Source organism: Candidozyma duobushaemuli (assembly GCF_002926085.2).
Source record: "Candidozyma duobushaemuli strain B09383 chromosome Unknown D_B09383, whole genome shotgun sequence".
NCBI lineage: Eukaryota > Fungi > Ascomycota > Pichiomycetes > Serinales > Metschnikowiaceae > Candidozyma > Candidozyma duobushaemuli.
The window spans coordinates 30,001-50,457 of NW_020289898.1; the positions used below are offsets into that span (position 1 = coordinate 30,001).

At 43.0% G+C, this 20,457-nt stretch overlaps 6 protein-coding genes across 6 annotated transcripts; 2 read left to right on the forward strand and 4 right to left on the reverse strand. All coding sequences in view use genetic code 12, as the record gives it.

Annotated features, from left to right (window-relative positions):
* Positions 1 to 5,057: 5,057 nt before the first annotated feature.
* Positions 5,058 to 6,986, reverse strand: CXQ87_003614 (MFS transporter; the record flags this gene model as incomplete). The annotated part of the gene is made up of 1 exon (XM_025482083.1): positions 5,058 to 6,986. One exon carries the CDS (start codon positions 6,984 to 6,986, stop codon positions 5,058 to 5,060), a length of 1,929 nt encoding a protein of 642 aa, XP_025336701.1.
* A 2,013-nt stretch (positions 6,987 to 8,999) lies between these two features.
* On the reverse strand, positions 9,000 to 9,351 carry CXQ87_003615 (uncharacterized protein; the record flags this gene model as incomplete). The annotated part of the gene is made up of 2 exons (XM_025482084.1): positions 9,000 to 9,235; positions 9,270 to 9,351. The coding sequence occupies 2 exons, from the start codon at positions 9,349 to 9,351 to the stop codon at positions 9,000 to 9,002; spliced, it is 318 nt and encodes a 105-aa protein (XP_025336702.1).
* A 1,226-nt stretch (positions 9,352 to 10,577) lies between these two features.
* Positions 10,578 to 12,617, reverse strand: CXQ87_003616 (uncharacterized protein; the record flags this gene model as incomplete). Its single annotated transcript, XM_025482085.1, has 1 exon — positions 10,578 to 12,617. The coding sequence occupies one exon, from the start codon at positions 12,615 to 12,617 to the stop codon at positions 10,578 to 10,580; it is 2,040 nt and encodes a 679-aa protein (XP_025336703.1).
* A 2,062-nt stretch (positions 12,618 to 14,679) lies between these two features.
* On the forward strand, positions 14,680 to 16,713 carry CXQ87_003617 (uncharacterized protein; the record flags this gene model as incomplete). Its single annotated transcript, XM_025482086.1, has 1 exon — positions 14,680 to 16,713. The coding sequence occupies one exon, from the start codon at positions 14,680 to 14,682 to the stop codon at positions 16,711 to 16,713; it is 2,034 nt and encodes a 677-aa protein (XP_025336704.1).
* A 34-nt stretch (positions 16,714 to 16,747) lies between these two features.
* On the reverse strand, positions 16,748 to 17,608 carry CXQ87_003618 (uncharacterized protein; the record flags this gene model as incomplete). The annotated part of the gene is made up of 2 exons (XM_025482087.1): positions 16,748 to 16,839; positions 17,245 to 17,608. The coding sequence occupies 2 exons, from the start codon at positions 17,606 to 17,608 to the stop codon at positions 16,748 to 16,750; spliced, it is 456 nt and encodes a 151-aa protein (XP_025336705.1).
* A 1,663-nt stretch (positions 17,609 to 19,271) lies between these two features.
* On the forward strand, positions 19,272 to 20,306 carry CXQ87_003619 (transcription initiation factor IIB; the record flags this gene model as incomplete). Its single annotated transcript, XM_025482088.1, has 1 exon — positions 19,272 to 20,306. The coding sequence occupies one exon, from the start codon at positions 19,272 to 19,274 to the stop codon at positions 20,304 to 20,306; it is 1,035 nt and encodes a 344-aa protein (XP_025336706.1).
* Positions 20,307 to 20,457: the final 151 nt, after the last annotated feature.

The following is a 20,457-nucleotide window of genomic DNA, read 5'->3' on the forward strand; positions in this document are numbered from 1 at the left end:
ACGACTTGCCATTTGTACCCATGACATAGCGTTACTTACTAAAGCCTTTCATCTTGCCCTATCTCACCAGCTTCATCCATCTAGCTTGATATCTGATTGTTCATCACCCCCTTTTCTTGACTCCTCAAATCCTTTTATCCGTAACCCTATCTCACTCCCCATCCTTTTGTTCTCCACACCTCAATGCCATATTTTCATATCTGTTCGGGCGAACTTTGATTATGGCAAGTAGTTGATACTTCTCTCAATTCTGGGGTGTAAGATTGCAGTAATTGCTGGTGGCTACGCGACTTTTTGGGGGTGACACGTGTCAGCAGAGAAGTGGCTCACTTATTTGATTAAATAACCAACACAAATTAGTTACACTTGATGTCGTAGTTACAAAATTAATTTGTTTTGTATCTTTGACGTTCTTCACAATTTGGTGAGATGTCAGAAATTTGGGTACTCATTTTGTATATGTGGTGCGACTTTGAGTAGACATCAGAAAGGTTACTTTTAAAAACTATGCTAAAAATCAAAAAGTGAATAAAAGGTGAAGTGAAGCTATCCAAACGCTTGGGATAAATGCTGTAAATTTCTCCTGAGAGTCTCATTGCTTAGCTTTGATACCTAAATGAGATGTGACGTTTGCAGGAAAAGTAAGATGTAAATCGCATCTTATCAATCGAAATTGTCCAAGGGATTTATAATTAGCTAATTTTTTTGCATTTTGACACCTTTGTAGATCGTCAGGATACCTAAATAGACGGTTCTCGCCATAGTTTGATGTTATTAACTGTGATTGAGCTATAACGTCAGTATCTCTCAACTTATCGTCTACAATTTGAACTTTGGACAAAAAACGGGTGTTCTTCAATTCTCTTTTAAAAAAATAAAGCAGGGTTATATCAATTTGATAATGCATAACACGCACCTGTTCCCTTGCTGCTCCTAAAGATGAGAATATTGAATGATGGATTTCAATTTGAGTTCTCAATATTTTGCTCAAATGACTACATTTGTGAGATAAGAGGAGAGTCAGGGTTTCTAATGTGGAAGAATTAGTTTAATGTTTGCATCGAAGTAGGCTACTTTAATAGCAACAAGTGCAATGATGAATAGTGGGTACCCCAATTCTGACATTGTCAACGCACAGCAAATAGAGCATACCAAGGATATCCCACAACTGAGAGAGCAGTGATAATAATGACAAGAAAAAATCTAGTATCATTTTCATCTAAAGCTTATGACTTGTAATCATAAGCTACTAACTAGTGGCTCACCTGAGACGCATCTCCGCTATTAGCGGAAAGATGTCTGGGTTTTGAGGAAGCTCTGAGCTGCAAAGAGCCTGCTATTGCAACGATTGTTAACCTCATAATAGCCAACAACATAAGGGCAACTGATAGGTTTTATGAAATAGCCAAAATCTTGAGCTCAGAAAGATGCCTTCTATTAGTCTAGGAAGGATATGATCTCACATTGTGAACCCTATAACTTCTCCTTCGCTTCACAACGGTAGTTTTTAACGTCCACAATGTATCAAAAGATTCTTTGAAGTGAGTAGTATATTTAGGCAGCTCTAAGTAGTTTTATCTCTACCTGACATCCAAAGTCTAAAGAGTTTGAGGTCGATATTGTAATTCACATTTAACACCTTGGGAACCATATAAAAAATTATAATAAAATTCAGAATAGTGTTGGGTGTCTGTGAGTGAACAAATATAGCTACCTCGGGGCTCGTCATGGCTATTCGTAGCTTCATGATGACACCTTTGCGCCATTTGCATATGGAAAGTAACATTACCTGCTACTTGCTTAGCACCATCAAGATTACTCAGGTTTTAATCAAATGGGAAAATAAATGGCTTCCGTACCGAGTTGAGTTGTTGCTTAACTCGTACTGATCTTTGTTAATCAGTCCCCTGATATAAGAATATTCAGTACTACTAAGCTCACAACCAAAGAACAAAATAAAAAGAGAACTTGAAACTAGGAAGAAGAAGAGGAGGCAAATCTTTCAGGAATAATATCACTTGTTGCCTGAAAGAGATATTTTATTGGTCCTTTTATTCACAATTCCACCTTAATCCATTGCCACGCCGAATAGGGAAATATCGTGAAACACCAAGTCATTGAGAACCCAAAGTAGAAGTCTAATGAGACTCAAGAGCCTGAATTTACGAAAGCTTTACGAGAGCTTTTGGAATATAAATACCGGACGAATTCCCTCCCTAACCATCATCAAACAAAGAAATCAATATGGCCGCTCAAACTACTCAGAACAAGAACAACGCTCCAAAGGACAACAACTTGAACAAACACGCTGGTCGTGGTGCCGTTCCTTTCATGTGCACCATTGTCTAGATGAATATAAATATATCTTTTTATCAGTTGTAGAATCTTCTATCTTTGTAACCCTTAGTTGGTAGATAACAAGTGCTTATGACATTAGCAGAATACATTCCGGAAAGAATTCACGCTGACTGTAACTAAAAGAAAGCTTCATCATCAAATGTCGTAGTAGAAGATTTTCGCTTTTTTTCCTCTTTCTAATTCAATTCTCTAGTTTGAGGCCGTCTTTTGGCGCTGGCACACCCGTGCACCAAGATATCTTGACGCGGTCAAAAACAACCACCATAATCAAGACCTACTACTCCAGAAAAGACTATATTTCGAATGATCCTGGTTTTCCCAAAATAGAGCCTATTAAAGCAACAAGAGCTCAAAAATCACGATGGTGTTATTTGTTTGTCCATAGCACCTTTCCACATGGTGTGATTCATCCGTGAAATTGACATATTTCCGTTTGAAAGGTAACGAAAGTGATACCGGGAGCCACACCAGGAAATATTCCATTCCACGCCTTTCATGCTTAAGTTAAGCTCATAAGCTCTTGGGGCTTTTCTTTTGAAAGTGGCTAGACGCTGTGGCATCGGGTTGCAAGTCTTTGTTGATAAAAACAATAAATCTGAGGGCACAGAAAGTGGCGCAATTGGGGATCTAACAGCTTCAGTGTGATAGTAAGAGTCAAGAGGTTGCTATGGCGGTATCCAACTAGGTCTGTGGTTCCTTAGACATCCACATTAGCTCGCCTGACCTGGATGATGAAAGTACTCCGTAAACGGAGCCAGCATTACCAGAGGCATGGACAAGATACACGAGGCGTCCATTTCAGGTCCAGAGAATACAATCCAAGCTATCCCTCAGGTACTACCAGCCTTGGTGCTGACGAACAGCATGCCTCATGTGTCAATCTCAGATTTGCTCATACCTCGCAGCACAATGAAGCAAGAAGGACAAAAGTGCCCTCACTTGAAAGCTGCTGACGTGATGACTACTATGGTATTTTTTCTGACAATTGTTTTGACAAGCAGATACTACTATATTGGAGGTTTCTGTGAGATTCTCACGATCGACCATAATTCCGTTTACACGAGGTACCAAAAAGTGCTATTACCCTCGAGTGATCTTCTGAAGCATGGCAATTACTATGTTAGTGCTTTTTTTGGGACTGGACTTGGTTTGCGCTGTCAATACTGGCCTGTATTCTCAAACCCAAATCTGCGCAATTGTCGGCCGCAATAGAGGAACGCAGGTTATCATCAGCTGTAAATTATATCATTGGCATTGATGCTGAATTCCTGGGTTATTTATGGAAAATCATCAAGCGGAATTGATGCTGGCGGTCTTCCATTTGTAAAGTGAATGTATAGATTCCGGGGCCTCAAATGCTCTCATTAAACTTATCTGTACTCAGTGACAAGCTTACTTGGTCCAGAGCAGTCAATCCTTAAGCAAAAACGTCGATTCCTAGAATTTAGCTAGTTATCAAGTCCCGATTTAAGCTTGTCTTATATGTTGCCTTTGCTTCTTTGTTGACCTTTGTTCGTAAACCATTGTCTAATCGTCAATGTAAAAAACCCCAAATCATTAGTGAACGGTTCAGTGGTGGAAAAAAATCACCATCAGTACACTGTCATATAACCGCCTAATCAAGAGAAACTTCAGCCATGTCATTCTAGTTTACACTCATTTCAGACGTTTGTGTATCCTCCTTCTGTTTCTCAATTCCCAAGAAAAAACCTAAAAAAGCTTTTAATATCTTCTAATAATTTTCTGTTTTTTCTTTTAAAGCCATACATTCCTGTCTTTCCGTTATCCTGAGACCTGGCTTTGCATTCTGTAATACTTGTGCGATTATGAACACGAAAGATAAATGCTCAGTTTAAAAACAACTTCAAAAATCAGATTTGCTAGATTTACTCACAGAAGGCTATCCCGAAGTATTCTATATCCTTATCGACATGGTCCAATAAGTCTTAGCTCAATTTTATACATTGTTCGGGAGATATGGGGTGGTGCTGCTGTTGCGAAGTTTCTTTGCTTGCTCCCAAAGACGAGAGATCAGAATACCAAAAAGTTGTAACCATTGGGTATGGATTATCTATTATGAGTACCCTGTTTGAGCTTTATTGATCACGCTTTACTTTCTAAAGTGTTGAATAAAGACACTCATCTACTCCACCGAGGCTCGACCCACCTTATAGTACAAAAGTTCATGAAGCTACCTATTTGTAGTGGAATATCGTTATTAAGGTTTCTTTCTTGAAGAATGGTTTGTTATAGAAGATGGGAGCTTACTCCAACTGCTCTATAACTATGATGCGTAGTACTACTAACGCGCGTTTCACCTTAGGTTGCTCCTACTTAATGTTGAGACGGGTGGAGCCATAGAGGACCCAAAGTGACAAAACAATTGTGAATTAAAATTTTTTCGATTGATCTCCTTGATGAAACGCATACTGAAAATGCATCGTCTAATTAGGGCTACGGTTGAGTCGTTTACGGGATTTGGCAATGTGTGATGTCCCTACAATTAGCCCGGTTCTGGAAAAGTCATGCTGGTATGACACTAGCAGAGACTGACAACGCAAGCCTTCTTCCAAATCAATCCACGGCTCCATTTCCATTGATGCTCCTTCCTGCTGATTTGAATAGATCGCAAGCTCTACATTATTATCAAATTATTTGTCTATTATTTCTATTGTGATCATTAAAAAACTACTCTCAGCTTATGCCTTGTCAGCAACCATATCGTCAGCGGTCATGGTCCTGGTGGATGGAACGAAGGGGGAACCTGCCCCTTCATTGGGCTCACTTCTGATAGATCCAGATTCATTGAACTTGAACTCGAAGGCTTCCTGACTGTCCTCGTCTTCCTTCTCAGCTGCAAGTCTCTTAGCTTCGGCCTCAAAACTGTACTTGGATTTCAGTCTGAGCCTGTTTCCAAACTTGTAAAACACGAATGGGATTGGCACCATCACCAATGCAATGAAGGCAAACACAGAGGTAGCCCAATCGACCTCGAGCTCTTCGTACATGTCAAAAATGAAAAGTGGGAACACCGATGCCAAACTGTAACGCAAAACATTGTTGGCCGCCAATGCAGACGCAAGACACTGAGGAGGGTACGTCATGGAGTAGTAAAGGACAATACCAAAGAAGACCCAGATCAAGCCGAAACCGAAGGGAACACCTGCCAATGTTGGTGCAATCCAGTGAATCGACTCTCTCGATGTCCATGCTAACCAGAACAAGGCAATTGGCAAGAACACTGAGCCAATAACTGCAACGGCCAATCTGGATTCTGGTGCAAGCTCGATAGGCTCGCCATTTTCATCACGCTTGACTCTAGATCCATCTTCGTTCTTTGGGTGGAAAAAAGTGTGGTCAAATTGAATAAATGCGAGCACACCAATAATCAAACCGACACCAACACCAATGAAGGGTAAACCAGACACGCCTCTGTTCATTTCATAAATGCCCCTAAAGATGATAGGGTATGCTTGGAAGAAACCGAATAACACTGCAAACACGAAAGCGATGTACACGGAGGTGAGACACACGATAGGTTCCACAATCAACATCTCGACTGGTCTGAAGAGGAAAATCGTTGCAATCTTCTTGAGAAGAGCGAGATCCATCTTGGGCTTGTCAAGTTCAATACCTCTCTTGATTGCTCTCTTCTTCAAAATGGCATGCTTGAGTGTTTCAGGACACAAAACAAGGAGTGGCATGATTCCACCGCAGAAGATCAAGAGGACCCATTGTGTCCATTCCCAGCTGTGATTGTCGACCGCAAATCCACCCACAATTGGACCAATAACAGGGCCCAAGAAAGGAGCAAGACAGAAAAGGGCCATAGCGACGGCCAACTGGGCTGGGTCATTGCTCCACAAGTCACTCACTGTACCTCCTGCAACTGACATTGGAGGTGAGTTGAAGAAACCGGAGAAAAATCTGAGAACAAGAATGGTTCTGATGTTTTTGGCAAGGCCAACTCCCATGGTGAAAAGCATGCCTATTGGCAAGGAAACAATGTAAATCCATCTGCGTCCGATGATCTCAGATACCGGCGCAGCAAGGACTGGTCCCAATGCCAATCCTATAAGATAGAATGTCAAGCCAGAAATACCGAGTGTTTGCGAGACACCCATCTCAATCATCAAATCTGGAACGGCCTCAACATAAAGAGACGATCCCAACGAAACACAAAGACAGTCTAGGGCAACAGTGAATGTGATGAACCACTTTTTAAAAGCTGGCCAGTTTTGAGGGTTTGCCTTGTCATCTGGACCATCCCAGTCTAGGTCTCTTGCAGTTGGCTTTGGCTGTGGGGTCTCTTTGCCTTTCTTAGAATCAGTGGACTCCAGGCTTGAGTCGTTGAAATTGTTGGTCGTCGTGCTCAGGAAGGACTCTTCGCTAGTTCTTTGTGATGTAGCACCAGATATGAAGCTTTGTGCTGGTGTGTGGGTGGGCTCGGAGTAAGGTCCTTGGCTTTCTGATGTTGGAGAAGCTAGAGTTGCGCTGCCGCCAGGGGAGCATATAGTCTCAGCTTGAGGTCTCGATTGTCCATCGGACCTTTTTGGTGAAAGTTGGAAGTCACCTCTCGTGACGATATCTCTTTGACTGGAGCTCTCAGGATCCCTTGAAAAAATCATACTTTAGCTTCCGCTTTTGAGTGAAGTATGAATAAATAATTGGGTGGATGAAAAATGCTATGCATTGGTGCAGAGCCTTCAATTTATATCTACGTGCAGCTACAGATGGTGAAGATGACCACGTCCCGAATGGAATGTTGCTTATCCGGCCGATGACGAGTAAATCCTCCACCCAGAACTATTCCCACATATCCTTACAGAATTATCCGATTGAATGCAGAGCCACAGCAACGGTTTTTTCGTGGCGGGACACCCACATCCACCAAGTGTTTGCAGGCTTAGCTCAACAATAGAATTATTTCTGCACGCGGCGCAAATATTTTGCACCATCGATAAGCGCCCGGACCGATCAATCTAGAAAATCTCCCGTTATCACCGGCTTAAGCTCTAAAAAGCTATTTTGAACAGGGTTTTTGGAAGGCTGCTGAATTACTACACAGCCTCCCTTGATCGACTCATTGGATCGAAAGATATAGAACGCCCGGGATGAGCAGAGGTAGGGACCCTTAAGCTGAGGCTTGGCGTTGATAGTTCGGAACAAAACCCTCGGACGTAAAGGACTTGACGCGAGGGCTCAAATGATTGCCATACCGAGGCAGCAAAACCCGAGAAAGAAAATAAAAAAAAAATTGCCCAGTCTTCGAAGACCACACTGAAGAACCAAGGCCGAGCATTTCAAGACCATCGGAAGTTTTTTCGATGTGCTAGGATGGAAACGGTCTGTGCGCTTCCCTCGGCTCTATTTTTTCAGCCACGTTATGTCACTGCAACTCTTCTAGCGAAGATGCGCTCAGGTACCGAAATATGCACCTTATTGCCGAAATGCATCTAAACGAAGAAAAAATGCGGCTGAGGCTACTTACTTCCTCGGTCCAACTACACCTCATCGCCTAAGTCCGAAATTCGGTGTGACCAGTCTCACGAAGTGAAATTCACAATTTAAATTACTTATAGTATTAGCATGAAACAGGGCCCGGGCAACATGCAAAGTCTAGTGACCTCTGCGATCGTCACATCGGGTTCGGAACAATGCTCAAGATGTGGGCTACACATAATTCTAGAAATTTTGAAACACGCAGGAAATTAGACCTCGGTTCCCGGGCACGTATCAACACGCCATTGCGCTTAGAAATGACCATCTACGAGCCGGGATTTCTTGTTCATCAAAGTACTAGATGAAATTGTCCATGGGGTCTATCTTGCGATTGACTCAGACTCTGAGACCAAATCCTCAAGCTTTGCCTTGAAGTATGCGCTTAACTTACTACCTCCGGTAATATTGAACGCGCCTGAAAAGTTTGATCACGCCAACCCAACAGCAAAACATGCCAAGTGCAAACGGCTGCGCCGCATAAACCTCATCTGATTCCAAGAAGCGCAGAATAGGCTTAGGACGTGGGCTTGAGGTCAGTTATTGAATTTCACGCTCAAATGCCATTGAAAATCTGCAATTGCTGAAACGAATGAAGGTGAGACAGTCAATGCTACAGGGAGATGGTGTGGTCCTAAAATTATCAGCACTATGAGGCTACTAATTTTGGCCCCAGCTTAAGTTTCATGCAAGGTTGGCCATGTTTCATATCCTAGACTAGGAGGTTCAGAGTGCAGATTATACGTGAAGCTCAAAATTGTGCTACCATCTAATAAGACAATAGAAGGTAAACGAGCCCTGGAAAATTGCACGATTTTTAATTATACGATGACATTTCGGATGACTTCCAGGGGAGCTAATCAATTTTTGCTTTCATTGATGTTAACCCCGAGCATCCTTCTGAAGAACATGAAGATGTAGTTCTTGTAATCCTTTAAAATTATTTGTGATTGATCACGAGCTGCCGAATTTTCCTTTTGATCTTAGGCAACTAGCTTGGTCTTCTCATCGTGCAAGTTCTGAGAATACCCCTGTGGTATCTCAAACGAAGAATGAAAACAAGAATAGGAACACAAAGGCAAACACGGACGATGGAAAGCTTTCTTTGTATCACGGCATAAGCCTTGCTAACAGCAATCCTTTCAGGTGGTCCCCGGATAAGCCACGATAAAGTCGTAAGGTGTGGCATAAGCAATCATAGCTAAGCTAGGTTCAGCACCCAACTCAATCATTTGAGCGGCGATTTCACCCAACATCTCTTGGGTCCAGATTGCACCAGGAATGCTTCCAGCAAATCCACCACCAATGGTGTAGGAGGTAGCAAAAATGGCCGTCACCGGACCCATGTATTCGTGATTTGTACATGACTGGATAGACACTGAAGTAAGATAATCCAGCAATGTATGTGGTACTTTGCAACAAACCACCCAATTTATCCTGGGAATCGAGGTCTCTAGCATCATAGGCACTCAACACTCCAGCCCCCAATAACATGGATCTTAGACCCCCTCCTGAGAAGGCAATTGCGATAGTTGGTGGGGTGGTATTCTCGCTTGCATTTCCAATTCTTCCTGAAAGCTCGCTGAAGTAGGGCTTGATAACTACAACGCAGCCAGAGCAACACCAGTGATACACATAGCAATCGCCACTCCATCAGATGAGCTCTGAACTTCGAATACCAAAAGACTTTGGAGCAACCGGTGCGGCTGGAAGGTCCCAAGACGTTTCTGATACTTGGGAACCACAATCCTTAGTATCGGCGCTGTGAGCTTTGGTGACATCAAAACATCAGATATTGAAGGCCTCTTTTGAGATAGGTGTCACTTTTGAGTCCGTCATCAGTGCTGCAAAGGTTCTTTGGAAGTTTTCAAGCTTTCATAGCTGCCTCAGATTCGTTCTGAACAACAATGATGTCTGTAATCCGCCAGTTCTGAACCAATGGCATTTCTTTCACATACGAGCTGTTATCACAGAACTTAGCCCTCTTGGCGTGAAGCCTTCTCCACTTAAAATTCTCTGTTCCCCGTTTATACCTGTCTACTTGCTGCCTATTGAGGCGGGTCTCTCGTAAATGGTGCATGAGCCATTAACCGTCAACTAGCGCAGGTACATAATTTAGCTTGCTGAAGACAATTATGAGCCTTGGCAGTTCTGGTCCGTGTCGGTGATGTTCTCATTGGTCCACACTGTTAGTGAGTTGTTCAATTAAGAATGCTATTCACGCAGCCCCCAAAATCTGAATCCCGCAACGGCATGTGAGCAAAGATATCATGTTTTCCTTCAAATGTGGTAGGAGTCAAGATCAGGGAGTGACTGTGAACCTTGTTGAAAAAGCCACAGTTGCATGGGTCAGCTACATACTATAGCTCGCTTAGAGGTTCTTTAAGAAAGCGTAAAATCCCTTCAAATTTAACCGAAAGAGACCTTCTCAACGGTAAATTAACATCAAATCCATATAATATGGAGAAAGCGCCTCGTCAACGACCAACGCCCAGGGGCAGTATCCTGTACGATTCTTACCGATAAGTAGACCATTGGCTGCACGAGGGCATCAAAGCAAAAGAATCAAGGGTCTGCTTAGCTTGGCATGCATCTGAGGGCGCATAAATCCCAACAATTTTTTTAATTACATATTGGTAGATTTTTAGGCTGCATGAGGTTGGCTTTCACAATACTCATCATGCGTAAGGCTTTAGATCCTTGATTTTGTGTCATTTTCCCTACTTCAAAAAGCCAAGTGGCCTTCTAAGGAAATTGAGGATAGGGTCTTCGTCATCCTTAAAAATGATCTGAGACGTTTCACGCTCTGCAGCATTTTTCTCATCGTCAGTATTCTGCAGCTTTTGCTTCTCGTCGTCCATATTTTGAGAGTCCACCAACTTATGGTTCCTCAAGAGAAGGATAAAAACAAGAATAGGAACGCAGAGGCAAAGTCCAACAATGGAAAGTTTTCTCTGTATTGCAGCATACGCCGTACTCACTGCAACCCTTTCTGGTGAGCCCCATTGATACTGAGCGATGAAATCATATGGTGAACCGTAGGCGATCATTGCTAGGCTGGGATCGACATTCAAATTAATCATTCTAGTTGTAATTTCACCTAGCATTTCCTGCGTCCAAATTGCACCCGAGATGCTTTTTGCAAAAGCAATACCGATAGTATAAGATGTAGCAAAGATGGAAGTAACCGGGCCCATATACTCATGATTGGTGCATGATTGAATGGAGACAGACGTGAGCCTGTAGAAGGTAGCCAGAGCAACTCCAGAGATACACATTGCAATGGCAACACCATCTCGGTAGTACTTATCCCTGATGCCATCGTTTGAACCTCTGAAATGCACAAATAATCCCATAGCAATGAACATGATGAAGTTGCCAAAGATGATGAAGACTTTTGCTCTTTTGACCTTGGTTAACATGAGACCGAGAACCGGAACAGTGATGCCCTCCGTGAACTGGTTTAATCCAGCAGTTCTCGTAGCAATCTTAACAGAAGCGTTCATACCGACGAGCAAAACAGGATAGGCATAACTGCCGGGCATAAACGTGATAAGTGTGCTGAAAACACCGACACACAATGCTGCCCAGACACCACGGTCCTTCATCACTGCAAATGGAAGCATGGGTTTTTTTGTAAGCTTACTCTCCCAAATCACAAAAATCGGGATGGTAACGAACCCCATCACAAGCGGAACTATCGTGGAAGCTTGCTGCCACTTAAAGTGATCACCTCCGGCAAGAGTCAAGGGTACTAAAAGAAGACCGAGGACCACAGCCAACAAAAGAAAACCAATAAAGTCCATCTCCCATAGAATCACCACCAATTTTTTAGCAACATGAATGGAGATGAACTTTAGTCTTGCCACAAGCTTCTCCAGCCATGTTGTGCTGGCAAGAATATTATCGTGAAACCTTTTGGCCGTGGGACTGTCGTCAAGGAACTTTTGTCTTTTCTCATTTACAATTTGTGTCCACGTCGATGTTTTGCTTGCTTTCCACATCAAATGGAGGTGAGTAAGCATATAAGGCAAACAGACGAGAGGGGTGGTAAATGCCCAGAGAGCGATACCAAATTCCCATCCGTGTCTTGCTAAAAGCTGGTCCGTGATATCACCCACGGACCATGTGTTGATGATAACTGGCATACATAACGGGGCGAGTGCCATCAATCTCCACTTCAACGTGGATGCATCTGACACACAGAGCTGCCACACAATCACAGTTCCAGAACTACCAAAAGCATAAAAGACAGCTCCAGCAGCGTACCTCTGGATATCTAAAGCCTGCGATTGTATGATGATTCCCATAACCTTGCATATCATAGCCACTACAAACAACTCAAGCCTCCCGAAGACATCAGCAGCCCTGGCAAAAAAAGGCATTGAAGCAGCGGATGCAACAGCTCCAATTGTGCCGATCGTGGCCATGAGTGAGTGTTGCTTGTATGAATTTGTAGCATAGCTAATGAATATGTTGATAGTGTAATTATCAACGGTAGTGATGTACATCCCGATGAAAATGAAAAAAAAGTAAAGGCCTCTGTGCCAGCGACCTTCCAACTGTGAGATGATAAGCTCTGACTTCCGGATTCCCAACGACTTCTCAGCCATTGGGGCACCCTTTGGTTCTGAGGAGGTCTGAGACAGCCTCGATTCGAAACCCTCAACTACGTGACTGTTCGTTTTCGGGTCGTCCATTTCTTGAAACCTGTTGCTGTCTGAGTTTTCCAAGATGGAGGAAGCCTTTATATCATTCATCTGGAAGTCGGTGTTTACCGGATATATAGGTTCGTCGAAGAGTATTACCGTGTAATTTTCAAAAAAAAAAAAACCTGGCATTGTTCTTCTGAGTTAACAATGGATTCCTCAAATATCTTACCTACTTTTACGAAGCCCCCTTCTACGTGGCACATGTCAAACACTCAAAGAGGAGTCATTGTTCCATTTAAACCACAGTGCGTATTTCGTAAGCGGCGGTCCAACAATTTACCGTTTCGCCGTTTGGATCAGTCTAGAAGACACCATGAGAATTATGTAGAGAAATAAAGGTAGGGTTTCAAGCGATGAAATACCAGAAAAAAGATACCATAAGTACCCTTGTTGGCTGCAATTTCGCACACCCATCGGTGAAATATGGACTATATTAGCCATCTTATCCAGCCATGAAAGTGACCAGAGATCTCTCGTAATTTAAGCTTACACGTTTGAGTAGATCACCAAACCCCTTTTCCGTTATCGGATTCATCTAATCTAAACCATCTCGCTGCCCTACATTGTTCTCATTCCCTACAGGATACTTGACGAGCCGCATAGAGCATGTGTAATTTACGAAAGTTATTCGAAGGGGTGCAGTACCGACATCGGTGTGCTGAACGACTGGTCAAGTGAAGGACTCATCATAAATCACACAAAGCTTTGCGATTCAGGTGTTCACTAGTTGCATAAGTTGGTTACGTTTGGAGATTCGAAGGTCTTTAAATAAACGATTTTGATCCGAGCAGTCGACAGAAAATTTTCAGGGCTTCAATTGCAACACTGCCGTAAAGTGAAAACAACTGCTTAGGCATTGAGTAGCATCTACAAGATGTAGAGAGGTGTTACCTAGTGATCGTTAAAAAGATCTGGAGGTATGTGTCGACTCCACAGTGGAAGAGGGATTTGACGTAAGAGTGCTTTAGTACAGAAGCCCAGTAATGGACCATAGTCGCATGAACGGAAAACTGACGAAGTGCTTGAATCTTTTTTTTTGAATTTGTTGCCGCCTTAAAAACGTGTATGACTCTCACTCGCACTTTGTGGAGTCGGTATGGTGCGATTTGAGCAAGTAGGAAACCGTTGATATTTTACGCAAATTGGATCTAGTCTTAGACAGTTCCGCTTCGCATCTAGCTACCTTGAGTAGATGAGCTGTAGAGAGAGTTGGCTCGTCTGCCACGAATTTTTCTTTTGTTCAAGAAATTAACAAAATCCAAGACATATGAGCAATTTAATACACCCTAAAGGCCCTTCGCGCTGCTATTGAAGTTCCTATTGTTACGTTAAAAAAGTGGAAAACTTGTGGAGTGTGAATCAAAGTTCTGAGAGTTCTGACAGATTTGAAGTCAGATTGGTGGTCTTCAGCTGCGTATATACGACTCAACACGATCCCGGATGATACAGTTTGATGCGTGACTAATGCGGCTGACATTGACACCGACTGATAACTTCGGAGAGAGTGGTATGCTTCCAAGAATAAACCGTCGAACTTTTGGTCAGGTCAATTTTGAACAACTTTAACGATCTAGTGAATGGTCTCAGATTTCACTTCACAGACTTGAATCTAGATAGCATCTACCCAAAACGAAGAAGCAACGGAACTGTAAACGGAGAAACGGACATGAAGAACAATGATACCAAGGCCAGTAGTTCATTCACGAAGTCCTTTATAGAGAATAAAGCGGAGCAGATGTACCAAGACAACACTGGTACCCGCCTTCCAAGAGTACCCTGTGCGTTCTTCAGACATCCTTTAAGCTGGAGCATGGAAAGCAGCAATTGATAGTTAACCTTAGTTCACTCAAAGAAATCAGCTTTTTCGAAAAGCCACAATTGGAAAATAAAGGGTCCTTGATGTTTCGCAACATAGCGAAAAATACCCGAGATCCTTCCTTACTTGTGCAGCTTACACACCGGACTTGCAGCTCGTAAGAGCAGTTTAAGATGCCTTGTCGACATAAGCGGTTTCTCCAAAGTCCATTGAATGCCCAGTATATAATGGTATGCTTTTGCCCGAGGAAATATTCACTGCTGCCAGAGGTTGTTCTCGATATTGGGTTCCAACATGGATCAGAAGCAGAAAGATACTAAGCCCGAGCAGCAGACCCACGATTCAAAGACGGACCTTTCTAATGACTTGGATCTGAGCTTATCGGTCAAATCCTCCAAAGATGCCGCCTCCACAGTAAGACCCAAGTCTTTTGGTATCCGCAAATCCGAGGTAATCATGGCTCAAATGACGAATTGGTGGGCAAAAGGATGCTTCTACTTCACAATCTTCCTTTGCATGTACATCGCCATGTTGGAGAATTCCGCTCTCAGAGTGTTCACTGGGTATGCAACTGACTCATACAGACAACACTCTCTAATGTCGACCATTAGTGTAATCAGAGATGTCGTTGGTGCTGCATCATTACCCTTTTTTGCTCGATTGTCCGATAACTTCGGTCGGTTTGAGTTGTTCATTGTTGCTTTGGTTTTCAGAGTCATTGGTGTGATCATTCAATTCAATGCCTTCGATATTGAAAGATATGCTGTTGGAGCAGTATTGTATGGTTTTGGTGCAGCTGGAATGAGAATTATATGGCAAATCAACTTATCTGACGCCTCAACATTACGTTGGAGACTTTTGGCGGTTGGTGTATTGAGCATGCAAACTATTGTGAATACCTGGTCGAGTGGTGAGGTTACCTCTAGTCTTTTGGAGTATCATGACTGGAGATTTGGTATTGGTATGTGGGCTTTCATTACTCCATTGGTTTGTCTTCCATACATGGTTATGTTCCTCACCTTGATAATTTTGGCATCCAAGACGGATGTATGGAGAGAAATCCGTGCTGAAGAGAAAGAGGAGTTTCTTGAGGCAAATCCAAGTGCAAGAAGGTTTCTCGATAAAATGAGATCCAATAAATGGTACTCTTTGAACAGAGCGTCTGCCACCATGAAGTACCTTGGTATTGTGATCAGACAGTATTTGCATGACATCTTCTGGAAAGTCGACTTCATTGGCTGTCTCTTCATTGCTGTGGGCTTTGGCTTGATCTTGGCTCCGTTGACGTTGGCTGGAGGCTACGAGTCTAGATGGCAAGATGCCTCTACCATCATACCCCTTGTATTTGGCTTTCTCACCATCCCCATTTTTGTGCTTTGGGAAACCAAAGTAACGAAGAGACCAATGCTTCCGTTTAAGGTCATGAAAAACAGAGGAGTGTGGGCTGGTTTCTTGGTGGGGATTTTTGCCAACATCATGTCTCGTATGCCAAATGCTTATGCTTACCCGGTGTTACTTGTGGGTATGAATGCTTCTGAGCTTGTGGCTACCCGTACTCCACAATTGGGTAGGTTTGTCGAAGGCATTGCTGTCCCAATCTTAGGATTTGTGTTGGCGAGAGTGAGAAGAACGAAGGGGTTTGTGCTTTTTGGAAATTGTGTCATGTGTATTGCGATGGGTGTTTTCGTTCATTTCAGGGGATCAAATGACGGACTTCGAGACAAGTATTTCCGTGACGGTGTTGCCATCGGAATGTGTCTTCTTGGATTTGCAACCATGTTCTACACCAGAGTCGTTGCAGTATCTGTCCAGGCATGCACCAACCACGAGTACATGGCAATTGTAACTTCTATTTTTGCAGCCTTCTACAGAATTGGAGCTGCAGCTGGGTCCTCCATCTCAGGTGCCATTTGGACACAAGACATGCACAGAACCATCAGAAACCACATGGTGGAATTGGGTGTTGACCCATCCTTGGCTAATATGGCCTACGAGTCTCCGTATCGTTTTATTGAGCGGTGGGAATGGGGAACCCCTGCGAGAAGAGCTGTCAGTATAGCGTATGCTGAGATTCAGAAGAAGCTTTGTATCACGGGTCTTTGTCTCTGTGCCCCTATGTTCGTGTGGATCTTCTTATTACGTGATCATCGTTTAGCAGATGCTCAGAACTTGGATGACGAAGGATTAATGGCAGAGGGCAAAACTACGGATGAAGCTGCCGAACGCAAAAAGTCCCAGGTGGTGTTCACTGATGACAAAGACTACATCATGGACTTTGTTAAGAAAATTTTCGGCCGGAAGGGATTAGCCGCTGAGTCAAAGGTCTAATGGACATACCTTTTATGACTTGCAGTAATATAGTTCAATCAGTCTGCTTGATGATTTGACCGATGTAGAGTCTCACCTCTTGGGCAATTACTTGTTCCTCATGAAAAAGAAGAGCAAATCTGACATCTGTAGGTAATGTGTCACATAACTAAATCCTCCTTTTATTTAACCGCGTTAGTGTCGTGTGATTATATACCAATTCTAGGGTAAGACTCATCATACGCCGCACTAGAAAGCTAAAACGCTAACAACTTGCGTCAATATGCATCTCAACCTTTGATGGCTATGAAGACGGAGAATCGATTCAGCGTTTCATTGGACAATTGTCAAGGATTATGGTTCTGCCGTGATTTTGCGATCAGATATCAAGGACTGAATGGCGCCAATCTAAAACTATTACGAGCCCATTATTGCGAGCCTGTCCCGGAACCATTGGGATAAGGTGAAGCAAAGAGGTCTGGAAGTTATATCGGCGATTTTCGCTTGAAAAGGCTGAATCAGATCCAATGATGGATGTTGCAATATTGACACTTGAAATCATCGAGAGTCTGCTGAAACTAGAGGTAGCGGGTACAGCATAGTTGTCAGTTATAGAGGCATCCAAGGAATAGACGAAAGCGATAACAAGAAGGGTGAAGCAGAAGGTTACCATGATAGTCTTTCCATTTTTAGCTGTAAACATCATAGTCTTCACATTCTCGATTCTTCTAACTCCTCGAGACTTTTCAAATTCTTCAGAACCTAAAGACTCTACAGAATAAGCTTCATTAGATTCATCGGCAAATTTCTCTGGAGTTTCAATCGATTCATGGCTTTGCTCTTCAATATCAACATTGAGAGCTACCTCTGAGTCTTTTTCATGGACCGTGGTGCCCTGCTGATTTGGAGAGGACATGTTGAATACAATTGACAAAAAAAGGGTATAAAAAGTATGAGTTTACTCTTCACTACTCCTTCAAATTCATAAACCCACCACAGGTGGACCTCATCAGAAAAACGGATTCAAATATGCATAGGCATCGGGGATGCATAATGACGGGCCTTTCTCGCATTTCTCAAGATTTAATCATTAGTCGAAACGACCCTATTTTGCTAAAATGGCATCATTGTTGTTGAAAAATTGCAATGCTCCGCCACGACCCCATAAAGAAGTCATCTTTCAGGTTCGTTGAAGGTTTCTTGGCGCATATTTGACGTCTGTCACTCGAGAGCCGCACCTCAACGAACTCGGATTGAATTTTACTTTTCCCCGATGCAATCTTCATAGATGCGTAAAAATTGCAGTTTTCCTTCTTTGGTTATACCTCTTGTACATTTGAAAGTAGCTCCTGACCAAACGTACCTCTTAAGTAGCTCCTAGTGACAAGGATCTTGTAAGGTAACACCAACAAGAACTGAGTTGCAAATTACTTGGACTCTCATTCACGTAGATACCCATGCAAACAGATCTTTGAGATGTGATAAGGAATGTAATATGTATGTGATGTGATCAGATAATCCATTTATGCCAGAGTGGGTGTGCTTTCGCAACATGAAGCTTGATGTATTTCGTTCACCATTATTTTGTTGACGTTTTTCTCGTTGGAATGTAATACTTGAACGGGCTTTGAGGATTTAAAAGTAAAAAATTTTGATTTTCTTTGCAATTGCAAAAGTCAATCATACAACTATCTTTCAAGTGTTTGACTCACCGCACGTCACTCTTTGCAACAACGGAAATGTGCAAGATGCATCCAAATCCCGATGTGGCTATATGTGCATGCTGGAGTCCCACCCTAAGCGAACTAAGCCCATGGATAAACACAAGATTTACCACCCAAGAGCTTCAAAGACTCGGTACCTTTTTGTGTCAAAAGAAGGAAGAATTGCATCATAAAAGTAGGGTTTAGGAATAAACCGAATCGGTCAATTGAAACTCTTCTGAGCCTCGAATAAGATGTTACATTTATACTGTCGAGCCGCACACAGATGGCAGCCGTACGCCAAACATTGCATAAAGATCCCCATAACAGTATACTAACTCGGCAAAGTAACAATTCAACTACGAAGCTCCACATTGTTATGTCAAGCCTCAGGTATATTAGTAATAGACGACTGCCTGCCTCTTCCTGAGTTTGCTTCTGAGTTTGCAAAATAGACTGTAATGGCACGAGAAATGTTCCAATCCCATCTAGCTTATGACTTTCCTTAGATTCCTCTATCGTGCTGAGATATTGATTCATTCATTCCATTGATACTTCGCTTCTCGTATCCACGATAAGATCATGCTTGACAAAATCTTAAGCAAAACTTAAGGATTCAAATGAAGTTAAAGTACAGAAAAAAGCTAGATGCCCTAAAATAACCGCATAGCTTTTCATTTCATGCTATCCGCCTTCAGAACCAAGGGCTTCCCCAACGGTCGTGCGCCGCACAAACATACAACATGACTTAGAAATCCCAATGCTATCTCAGGATCAGCGTCTCAGGAAAAGGAGTTGGTCCCCCAGGTATCTTCCATTTCATGCTTGCTCACTTATTCTTTAAATAATCCCCCCATCCCCTAATACCGGCCAAATATGGACTCCCAGGCACCAAAGCAAGATGATGACTTCAAGGGCCCAAACTTGAATGTCACGCTCATGTGCCCAGACTGCAAAGCGTATCCCCCTAACCTAATAGAAAGGTTCAGTGAAGGCGACATTGTCTGTGGCGACTGTGGCTTTGTTCTTAGTGATCGCGTGGTTGACACAAGATCGGAGTGGAGAACATTCAGTAACGACGATCAAAACGGTGATGATCCTAGCCGTGTGGGTGATGCCGGAAACCCTCTATTGGATACAGAAAACCTCTCCACGATGATTTCCTACGCTCCTGAGAATGTCAGAGCTGGAAGGGATCTCAGCAGAGCCCAGGCTAGATCCTTAGTGGACAAGAAAGACAATGCCTTGTTGACGGCCTTCACGAAAATATCACAGATGTGTGATGCTATCCAGCTACCCAAGATTGTCGTGGACAGTGCCAAGGAGGTTTACAAACTAGTATACGAGGAGAAGGTGTTGAAAGGAAAGTCGCAGGAGTCTATCATGGCTGCAGCTATCTACATGGGCTGCAAGCTGGCCAAGCTATCAAGATCCCTCAAAGAGATTTGGGCACTTACTAATGTGCCCATCAAAACTACAGGTAAGGTATTTAAGATAGTCATGCTGATTTTGAGGGAGAAGAGTCACGCCGATCCAAATGCTTACTCTTTCATCAAGGACAGCGAGCAGGCTATGCTGACGTCTTCAGACGTCTGGATCAGAAGATACTGCTCCAATTTGGGTTTAAACATGGACGTTTCCAATGCGGCCGAAGCAATTGCTCGCAAGTGCTCCGAAGAGGGTATTTTAGCCGGAAGATCACCCACGACAGTGGCAGCCACCGTTATCTATTTCGCCAGCTTGCTTTTTGATGCCCAGACTACACCAGCAAAGATCGGTGTGAAGGTGGGAGTCAGTGACGGTACAATCAAGACAGCGTTCAAGGTCGCCTGTCAGTATAGGGATACTTTGGTTGATCCCAAGTGGATCGAGAGCGGAAAGGTGAAAATCGAGAACATTCCCCAGGCATAGGAAATAGAAAGACATGACGATTACACGAAGGAGTCTACGGTAACGAGCATTGAGCTACAGCCATACCAGTAAAATTTTATCTTATCAACTATCCCTTTCTCCAACAGCCCCGCATAGTTACAATCTTTTGAATGTTTGAAGCACGGCAAAG